General features: G+C 41.3%; 1 protein-coding gene across 1 annotated transcript in view; it reads left to right on the forward strand.

Moving 5' to 3' along the window:
- Positions 1-11480, forward strand: part of GABBR2 (gamma-aminobutyric acid type B receptor subunit 2) — an 861105-nt gene that overhangs the window by 688111 nt on the left and 161514 nt on the right. Inside the window, exon 12 of the mRNA XM_069084611.1 lies at positions 8142-8249. Coding sequence (XP_068940712.1) covers positions 8142-8249 — 108 coding nt within the window. The remainder of the gene's footprint in view (positions 1-8141; positions 8250-11480) is intronic.

Genomic DNA, 11480 nt, shown 5'->3' on the forward strand with positions numbered 1-11480 from the left:
GATGGCCTTTGAAATGTGGTGGGTGAAAGATGAAATGACCAAGGAAATACAGGTTTGAATTTCTGAGCATATCGATTAATTAAACAAAGCATGCCAATTATCTAACAAATCAAGATCAGTAGCCTTCCTCAGCTTTGACACTGGATCCCAAATACAGGGGAGATAGATTTTTGTGCATTAAAAACAATTACTCAAATAAGACCAATTAGTTAAAAGGAAACACTTAACCTGGATACAACATTAGGTAAGCTGATTCCTAATTGTAGGAAAGATTAAGGGCTTTCCAATTTGGGAGGGGGAGAGTGAACAGGTGCAATTCCCTGAAATCAGAAGAAGAGGCATCCTACTTCCCTCCCCAAGTGTCTGTATACAATCAAAGGAACATGGAAACAGTAACTGATTGATCAGTATGGGGTCATTTTTCAGATAAGACAGATGGGTTCTAGGGGCAGCCAGGTGGCACGGTGAGTAAGAGCACCAGCCCCAGAGTCGGGATGACATGGGATCGAATCCAGGCTCTGATACTTAGCACCAACCCGGAAATAACTGGCCGTGTAACCTTGAACAAGTTACTTAACCCCAATTGCTTTTAAAAAAAAAAAAAGATAGATGGATTCCTTGGGGTGCAAAATTGTTAGAAAACTCCTTGCATCAATCTTCAGATCTCACCAGGTTTCTGATCAGAATAATCTAAGTGCTTAGTTAAGGGTCTCTAAAAAAAGGTAGAGGTGATCCAGCTTCCCAGACATGCAGGGTAAGGTTCAAATAAATGTAACAAAGTCCCTTCCCAATTTGCACAACTAAATAAAGCTTTCTCACAAGACAGAAATTGGACTAGACCCATAATTGAATAGAAAGGGAACTGAGCTAGCTCCAGAATTGAGTCAAAAGATGGAGTTACTGTGGTTCATTCAATTCCCCCCACCACTTACTGCCCCAATTCCCTCAATTTCTCCCATTTTATTCATGGAGGAGTAGCCCACTCCCTTCCCCCCCATGGATCACTTCTCTATAAGGTTTTTTTTCCCACATATTCAGAATCTGAATTACATATCAGGTTTAGATCAAACTACTTAGAGAGTTCACAAAGGACTGATTTTAAGAAAGGAAATTTACATGTCACCAAGATAACCAAGAAAACTTAACCATAAACACCATGAAAAAAAAAAGGCAAACAAACAGTAATAACCATCAATATTAACCAACATCAAATCTCCTTGTATCCTAATAACCCACTCCCAACATCATTTAGTCAGCATATTTTGAGTCCTATATGTCTCATGTCTGGTCCCTGGAAACATCTTCTCTTGGACCTTCTGGAATAGGCTTCATCCTCAGGCAGCTGTAGGGGGACTCTTTCTGAAGTTCCAAATCACTTGTAGAGGTTCCTAGATAATTCTGATCAAATCTGCTGGTAATAAGACCTAATATAATTGAGTACAATCTTTTAAATTTGGTTTTCTAATAATTAGTTCATGTGGAAAACCAGCTCAAACCTTATGGAGCTAATCCAATTAACAACAGATATTTAAGAATAACATCAAATTAGGAATCTGTAATTCATCTGAGACTTTAGAGAATTTCACTTGCTATTTTTTCTTTACGTAAACCCTGGACCTGATATAAAAATCATTAAAAAAAAAAAAAACCCATGGGGGTGACTGGGTGGCACAGTGAATAGAGCACTGGCCCTGGAGTCAGGAAGACCTGAGTTCAAATCCAGTCTCAGACACTTAACACTTACTAGCCATGTGACCTTGGGCAAGCCACTTAACCCCAATTGCCCTGCCTTCCCCCTTCCAAAAATCATAAGTTTAAATTTAAATTAAAAAAAAAATCCATGGGGGCCGATGGTGGCACAATGAATAGAGAGCATCGGCTCTCGAGGCTCTGGAGAGCCTGAGTTCAAATCTGGCCTCTGGCCTCAGATACTTGACACAACTAGCTGTGTGACCCTGGGCAAGTCACTTAACCCTGACTGCCTCACCCAAAAAATAAAAAATTAATGAGGGTTTAACTTGTAAAATGAACAACACTTCTGTCTTTTTAAATTGTCAGGCAGATACTTTAAAAAATGGGGGAATAATTTCACCTTCTTTACAATTAGTTAAAAATATTCTAACAAGTTGCTAGAGAATCTAGTGCCAAGACTTATGGCTTCTCCTAACTGGAACTGCTAAAGAATATATGTATTGGGGCAGCTAGGTGGCACAGTGAATAAAGCACCAGCCCTGAACTCAGGAGGACCTGAGTTCAAATCTAACCTCAGAAACCTGACACTTACTAACTGTGTGACCTTGGGCAAGTCACTTCATCCCAATTGCCTTACCTTCCCCCTCCAAAAAAAAAAAAAGAATATATGTATTTATCAGCATTACATGAAACTTTTGCGAAAATGGGCTGTGTATTAGGGCACAGAGATGTTGCAAACAAATGATAAAAGGCAGAAATAATAAACATATCCTTTATAGACCATAGCATGATAAAAATAGCAATCATTTCAGGAAGCACAGACAAAAGACATTCTCAGATGAAGACTTAACAATGAAATCCTAAATAATGAATGGGTCAAAGAATAAATCATAGAAACAATTGATAATTATGTAAAAGAAAGTGATAAGGATGAAACAGTACACCAGAATTTCTAGGATGCAGCTAAAGCAGTACTCAGAAGGGGGGAATTGTTAAAACATTATTCTGAGAAGGGATTCATTGTCTTCATCATTCTGTCAAGGGATCTATGATGCAAAAAAAAAGTGAAGTACTCCTGAGCTAGAGCTTGGGAGACAAGTCATTTAATCTTCTCATTAAAAAAAAAATACCATAATTTATGGTTAGGAACTCAGACTGGGCCACACACACACACACACACATACACACACACACACACTAAACCTATTTAACCTTTAATGCAGCTAAAATGTTGGATATTGACAATGAAACATTAGAAAGTAATACTGTTATAACATTAATAATTAGATAAAATTAATATATAAAATTTAAATTATATTTTAAAAATAATTAAATAAAATTTAAACAAGAAAGGTTTTTATTTATCTCTAATTTTCATGATTGAGAGAAGGCAGATATAACCAGGGGAGGATAAAAAAGGTAAATGAAGACTTTAGCAAAAGTTATAAAAGGGTCTTCTCAGAGCTTTAGTGTATTTTCAAAATTGTTGGTTCTTTATTGCATTTATTTTCACTTCAAAATTTGTGACTTCTGGGGGCAGAAAGGTAGCACACTGAATAGAGCACCAGCCCTGGGGTCAGGAGGACCTGAGTTCAAATTCAGCCTCAGACACTTGATGTACTGATTAGCAGTGTGACCTTGGGCAAGTCACTTAACCCCCTTTGCCTTACCTTCCCCCTCCAAAAAGATCAAAGAAATATATAATTTGTGACTTCTTATATGATTTGGAAGAAAATAGTGGGAAGGAAAGAAGTATTAAGTCAGATGCTCCTCATGCCGTGTATCAGATAGTACTGTGAGCCTAGTACAGCCTTGTCACGGCCCAGAGTAGCCTCAGGATGGGTAGTGGGAGGGAAAGACAGTGAGTAACCAGCATTTTTATGAGTAAAATTTGTGAAAATTCATAAGATCATACACATAGAACTGGAAGGGATCTTATAAGGCCATTGAGTACAAACCCTTCATTGTACAGAGGCGAAAACTGAATCACATAGAGACTGAGTAACTGTCCAGGGTCACACAGATCATAAGTATATGATGCAGGATTTGAACACAGGTTTTCCTGATTCTAAGTCCAATGCCCTATCCAGCTCAAGAAGTGCCCATGTATGCCTGTTTGCAGCTTCAAAGAGAGCTACATGCATCAAGCTGATTGCCTTTGTTCACAGTTCGAATCTTTACTAATCTAATATCTCTTAAAACCTGGTGGCCCTAGTGGATGGAGTGGAAGAAGTAAGGAAGTAGGATTTCAGAAAAGCAGGACATAGGAAGTGCCAGGGGTGTGGAGACAGGAAGACCTAGGTTCAGATCCTACCTCAGAGACTTAGTAGTTGTGTTACCCTAGGCAAGTCCCTTCACACCTCTCAGCCTCAGTTTCCTCAACTGTAAAATGGGGATAATAATAGCAGGGTATTTGTAAGGATCAAATGAGATCACGTTTGCAAAGTGCTTTGTAAAACTTAAAGTTCCTTATCAACTTATTATTCGTTATTATGTAGACTGGGTGCTTTTCAAGCCCCAACAACTTCTCCTAAGCCTCCAACAAATCTCCCTCATATTCTGTCATTTGTTGTTATTGAGTCGTTTTTCAGTTGTGTCCACATCTTCATGACCCTATTTGGGGTTTTCTTGGCAAAGACAGCTGAGTGGTTTGTGCCATTTCCTTCTTCAGCTCATTTTATAAATGAGGAAATTGAGGCAAATAGGGTGAAGTGACTTGCCCAGGTTCACACAGATAGTAAGTGTCTGAGGGCAGATTTGAACTCAGGTCTTCCTGACTCCAGGACCAGCACTGTTGCCGCTGCACCACCTAACTGCTCCACTGGGCCATGACTATGGGTACAGCCAAAGAAGGAAGGATGTGTCAGGTCAGGCAAGTAAACAGGTTGAGTATTGAAAGGCCTAAAGGGCTGAAAGGATTAAGTGGAAAGTCACAAGTCAGGCAAATAATGTCCGTAACTCCTGTGCCATGGAATGTGAATGCAGAAGCCAAAGGAGGAATGAACAAAGCCATATAGGATGGCTAGGTGGTACAGAGTACTGGCCCTGGAGTCAGGAAAACCTGAGTTCAAATCCAACCTCAGATGCTTACTGGCAATATGACCCTGGGCAAGTCATTTACCTCTGCCTGACTCAGTTTCCTCAGCTGTAAAATGGGGATAATGATAGCACTTACCTCCCAGGGTTGTGTGAGGATCCAATGAGATAATAATTATAAGTGCCTGACACATAGTAAGCACTTATATAAATGTTAGCTATTATTATTATGTAGTCAGGGGAAGCCACCCTCAGCTCAAAATCACAAGCAATGTCAGCATAGAGGCAAGAGCATGGATACGCAAGCATGGCCAGCATCCCTCAGGAACACTGAAGTTACCATCCACAACCTTGCTGTTTCTCAGTTGTTTTTCTGTCATGCCTGACTCTTCCTGACCCCATTTGGGGTTTTCTTGGCAAGGATACTGGAATGGTTTGCCATGTCCTTCTCCAGCTCATTTTACAGATGAGGAACCTGAAGCAAAAAGGGTTAAGTGACTTGCCCAGGGTCACACAGCTAAGAAGTGTCTAGGGTCACATTTGAACCCACAGTCTACCTCCATTTAAAGAAATTAACAAGTACCACATAAAAGCCAGCAGTCAGTGTTGCTGGAGGACTTTGCTTTGGCCACACACTGGAGTCAGTTCCTAAAGCATGATTGCTAAGCAGATGAATTACAGGCGTGAGACTTAAACAAGGCTGACAAATTTGGGGCATTCCTTTGTCCACAGTGATCTCCGGATTCTATTCCTTCTTACCCAGCTGGATGAATTTATGCATCTTTCTGGCATCTTGTATCCCACTGGCTTCAAGACTGTAAAAGGTTACCTGCCTCTGTGTTTCTGGAAGAGCAGAGACCTCTGCTGTCTCCCAAAGGCTACTCTTCTGTGTTTGTCTGTGAGCCAAAGGGAGACCCTGGGGAGTTGGCTTGTGCTGACCAGATCACTGAAGGAGGCAGCCCTTAATGAAATCCAGCCCCAGAGTCAACACACAGACTGTGCCTGAAGCACTCTCTACAGACTCAAAAACAGTTGAGGGAGGAAGTATTTTTTTCCCCTTAAATAATAAGTTCAATCAATCAGCGAGCATTCATTAAGCACTTACTCTGTGTCAGGCACTGAGCTACTAGGTATTGGGGATATAAAATACAATAAAGAGAATCATCTCCTTACTGGCAAGCAGCTTATATTATAATGGAGAGTTTATATCTGAAAGGGAGCTAAGTCCCAGAAATCAACTACAGGCTATAAGTCTAAGCAGGGATGGAACAGTCTGGGTCCAGTCCGCAAATTAAGGACAGTGGCACTGGAGAGAGCTTGGATCTGGAGCAGAGGCTATTTTTCCTCTGCCGGTATAGCCTGACGGCCATAGGGGAAAGGAAACTGAGGCCCTTCAGACACAGGAACAGGTAGCTAGTATTTGCCTAGGCCTAGGTGAGAGGCAGCTAGGTGGCAGCTAGGAAGAGTGCTAGCCCTAGAGTCAGGAGGACCTGAGTTCAAATCCAGCCTCAGACACTTACCGGCTATGTGACCCTGGGCAAGTCACTTAACCCTGTTTGCTTCTGTTTCCTCATCTATAAAATGAGCTGGAGAAGGAAATGGCAAACCACTCCAGTATCTTTGCCAAGAAAACCCCAAATGAAGTCACAGAGATTCAGACACGACCAAGACAACTCAACAACAACAACAGACCTAGATTAGCTTGCCTAAGAGATCTCTAGATTATACTGTCTAGACTAACTGCACTTTGGGGGGCCATCTTTCAGACTTTAGAGACGGTATGTTTCCCTCTAGCCTAGAGGGCACGCGTCTCCTTACTCTGGCCATTACTATGATCAGCTAGCTCCAAGCTCCTGTTTCCTTCTTCTCCAAATGTCCGGGCTTTGCCTGTCTAAGCTCTGTGCTTTCCAGCTCTGCTCTTGGTCCCTTTCCCCTTGGCTCTCCCAGCTCCCTGCTGCACTTCTCTGGAGCCTCGGGAATAGTTCTCCATTCCACCCACTTCAGGGTTTGCTTCTCTGCCCACATCCAGGCCCTCCTAGAACATCTGTTCAGTTTCATACGGTTACTTAAGGCATACATTTTTATACTGAAACACAAATAACTCCAAGCTGGGGGGGGGGGGGGGGTCACAAGCTACAGAGGGAAAAAAAATCCAGAAAGGACAGAAGGGAGAATTTCTCCCTTTTGTGCAAGATAGAATGCAATTAATCATAATATCATTGTAATTATAAAAAACTAATAAATATTGTAAATTAGTCCTACTAAATCAGATCTGACTAAATTCAAAGAGTCTCTGAGCTAGAAAAGACCTGAGAGATAATCAAGACCAACTGCTTCATTTTCAGGGGATAAAAGTGACCTGCCAATGGTCAGGCAGGGCAGTAGGGGAAGAGTCAAAGCTAGACTCCAGGTCTCCTGACTCCTGACAGTCCTCTTGCCACTACATGGAGCTCATCTTTCTATAGTGGAGGTTCCATGAATTGAAAGAGTATTGGATTTGGAGGTGGGGGTCTTGGGGGCTTCAAATAGGCAAACCTGCAAATCTACTTGCTACTGTTTTGGGGGGTTTTTTGCCTTTTGGAGGGCAAATGGGATTAAGTAACTTGCCCAAGGTTACATGGCTAGTTTGTGTGTGTGTGTGTGTGTGTGTTAAGTGTCTGAGGCCAGAACTGAATTCAGGTCCTCCCGACTCCGGGGCTGGTGTTTTACTCACTGCGCCACCCAACCACCCCCTATTTGCTACTTCTGATACCTTATGGAAGCCACTTACCATTTCTGAGCCTCAGTTTCCTCATCCATTAAAAAAAATAAGACGGTTATACCTCCAAGACCCAATCCAGCTTTCAATGTAAATCTAAATCTATGATTTATTGAAGCCCAGGGTATTTCGATCCTTGAAAAGTCTCAGGTGGGAATTGGGTCAGGGAAAGGGCAGAACCTAAGAGACACAGGTGAGAAAGGGAGGGGGAAGGTAGGAAGAAGGGGTGAGGCCTGGAGTCACTTTGGAATTGTCTGAAAGGTTCCTTCTCATGCCCCAAAGAGGTAACTGCCTCTAAGACAGTGAAAGTTCTTACGTAAACAGATTTGGGGGGCTCGTTGTTTTGGTCTTCTCCAAATACATTTAGAATTAAATGCTTTTCATGCTTGTAGTTTTAAAATGTATATCTAAAGGGGGAATGTGAAATGGTTTCAAAAGTCAGAAAATTGAATTTGCTCACAAGATGTCAGTCAACAAGCATTTGTTAAATGATTGTGTGCCAAGCAGTGGGTTCAAAGCAGCAGGGATTCCAAAGAAAGGTAAAAGTAGCCCCTTCCTTCAAGGAGCTCCCATGCTAATGGGAATGCAAATAAGTACATGCCTATACACAGTGCAGAGAAGAGAGGTAAAGTTCTGTCTTCTCTTGGATTTTTAGGTCCGAACCTGGATTCTCACAGTGGGCTACACAACAGCATTTGGAGCAATGTTTGCAAAGACGTGGAGGGTCCATGCCATCTTCAAAAACGTGAAAATGAAAAAGAAGGTAATTCCCACGTCATTCTCTGAAACGGCAATGACATATTCCACATCCATGTGAATCTACATTGGGTATTTGCAATGGATAGAATTTTATGACCTTTTTAAATTCTCCAAGAAGCTGAAGCAAATTTCACAGATGATGTTAACACCCCCTTTATAACTGGGTCATGTGAAAGACTGGCATCACTGGGCACTGTCACCCACTGGTGGCCAATTATGATTTTGGGGAGAAAAGGGGTGGGCTTGTGGCTGTGGTACTCATGCCATTTAGTCCCAAGTCAGTCAGTCAGCAGGCACATATTAAGTGCTTACTGCATGCATGTCAGGCTCTGTGCTAAGTGCTAGAGGTACAATGAGAAGTAAAAATCAGTCCCTACCCTCAAGGAGATCACATTCAAATGGAGGGTCTCACATTCAAAAATAGAGGAGCTCACGGCCCACATTCCCTAAGCCGAGGCACCCACAATGATAGATTAAGATCTCTTTGATGCCCTTCAATACCTGTATTAGATGACCTGACACCTTCCCTCATCCTGTTCCTCTGGTTGCCATACTATAAAAAAGAAGAAATCTCTCCAACCAGGTGGACAAAGACCCAAGGCAAGTGCTCAGTTTCTGCTAATTCTTTGGATGCCTAGACATGTAGAGGCCCTAAATTCATGCCTAGTGGACCTATTGGATAACATGGCACCAACTTCTCCCTGAATAGTTACAGTTGTCTGATAGAGGTCTAAGGGAACTCTCTTGGCCTGAAAGAGCTCAGCCCTACTCATGAATTATGGACTTGAAGGGTCTGAAGTTGAAAGATATTAAAAATGCAGGAAGTTGGGAGCAATGTTAGGGCTAAAGTTATGGAATTTTCAATGAGTCAGCTGAATATGTTTCTACTTCCTTATAGACCCCATTGTGGATTAATGAAAGCCAGGGAATATTCATCCCACTGCATTGAGAACAACTTGCACTTGTAAATTCAGTTAGTTTACTGTACCTTGCCTCGATGTGCCTCCTACACTTTCCCCACTATCATTTAAGTACCAAGAAGGGAGTTGGGGCCAGGAAGAGAGAGAAGGAAAGCAGGGAATAGACGCATACCTTGCAAGAGATCTGGGTCTAATGCTTGCTGGCTGTGTGATTTTAGACAAGTCACTTAAGTTCTCTGTTCCCTCATCTGCAAAATGAGGATCATAATACTTCTGGTCTCTATCCCACAAAGTTATTGTGATGATCAAATGAGATGACCTCTGCAGAGCACTTTGTAAACCTTAAAAGGCTATGTAAATGTAAGCTGTAGTTATTGTGACCTAGTATGGCCAAAAGTCTTGGGTCAGCCCTGGCCAGACCAGACCACTTAATAGATGTTAGTATTTCCTACAAGATGACCTTCATCCAAAAAAAAAAGCAAAAAAAAAAAAAAAAAAGATGACCTTCAGGACCAACAAGGGTCTTCCTGATCCCTTCTCCCAGTCCCTTTATTTGTTCTTTATGTTCTTGTCAGTATCCTCTTAATAATTTTATTACTTAATCTTCTAACAATTAAAAGTGCTACTGGGTCCAAGAGACTGTGGTGCTTTACCCTCTCCCTCTCCATTAAGAGGCCCTTTTGCTCTGGACCCACATGCCCTTGGGTATGGCTAACACCTGGAACAAGGACCTGGCTCTTTTTTTTCAAACTCTTTGGTTTTTTATGGCCCCACCCCAGGGCCCTGGAGAAAAATTAATTAAATTTAGGTTTGGCTCACATCTAGGTCTCTTCAAAGGAAATGATAGAAAGGTATTCAGTGTACAATGAAAATCAGGTATGGGACAGGTATTTATTTTCCAAACTCAAAAGAAATACTTAACACAAAAGGCTTTCGAAAGTGCATATAGGGGCGGCCAGGTAGCACAGCGAGTAAGAGCACCGGCTCCAGTGTTGGGATGACCTGGGGATCAAATCCGGGCTCAGATACCCAGCACCACACCCAGAAGTAACTGGCTGTGTAACCTTAAGCAAGTTACTTAACCCTGATTGCTTTAAAAAAAAAAGTGCATATCAGCAAGACTTAAGTAATCAATAACACATATGTTAAAATAATATTATACTTTCCCAGGAGATTGAGACTTAAACATCAAAACATAAAGCAGTTTCAGGAATTGCTTAATAAGCAGTTGTATTTCACCTCAGTTTGGCACTGTACAAACAGAAGAATTAGACACAACTCAAAAATGATTAAACAAAAATTAACAAAAATAGCTCAGTTTTATAAAATATACCCCTTTGTATATGTCCTATTGAAGCCTTTATTGGATGTTAGAGCTAGAAGAAGCCATAGTGATAATCTCATGCAAGCTTTCCTTGAACAAATATGACCACATCACTCCCCTATTCAAGAAACCCCAGTGGCTCTATCTTTCCTCTAGGATCAAATACAAACTTTTCTGTTTGGTTTTTGAAACTGTTCATAGTCTGAGTCTATCCTCTCTTTCCAATCTTATTATATATTGCTTTCCTTCTTGCACACAATGTTCTGCCTGATTTAGTGTCCCTCATACATAACTCTGTCTCCCTTTTTCTCTATGCCTTTGTACCGGCCTGGAATGAACATCCTTCCTCCTCGTCATAGTTTGATTCAAAGTTCAGATCAATTGCCACTCCCTATACATAGATTTTCCTAATCCACAATCCCAGCTGCTAGTATTATGCTCTAGAAATTACTTTCTTTATCTTTTGTATTTAATTTTCTATGTATATGTTCCCAATGACAGAAGGAAAGTTTCTTTAGGACAGAAATGATTTCATTTTTCTTTGTAGCTTCAAATCCTGGCACAGTACCTGTTGTATTAATTAGCATGCACTTAATAAATAAATTAATGAATTTTACAGAAAAGGAAGCTGAGTCTAAGAGGACAGGCCAAGATAATAAGAACAGGAGCTAGCATTTACATAACTTTTTTAGGTTTGCCAAGCACTTTACAAATATTTCATTTTGGGAGGTAAATATTAATATTATTCCCATTTTACAGATAAGGAAAATGAGGTTGAAAGAGACTAAGCAGCTTGCCCAGGACCACACAGCTAGTAAGTGTCTGAAGCAGGATTTGAATTCAGGTCATCCTCTGAGACCAACACTGCACACTGTTCCAGCTAGCTGCCTCTGAGATAACACAGCTTCTGAGTGGTAGAAGCAGAACCTTTACCACCAAACCCAGTGCCCTCTGCCCTGCATCAGGCTTTACCCTCATTTTTAGTTGTCCA

Source organism: Petaurus breviceps, unplaced genomic scaffold (genome assembly GCF_028583685.1).
Source record: "Petaurus breviceps papuanus isolate PSGF00001 unplaced genomic scaffold, PetGlider_PUasm1.0 175, whole genome shotgun sequence".
Classification (NCBI taxonomy): domain Eukaryota; kingdom Metazoa; phylum Chordata; class Mammalia; order Diprotodontia; family Petauridae; genus Petaurus; species Petaurus breviceps.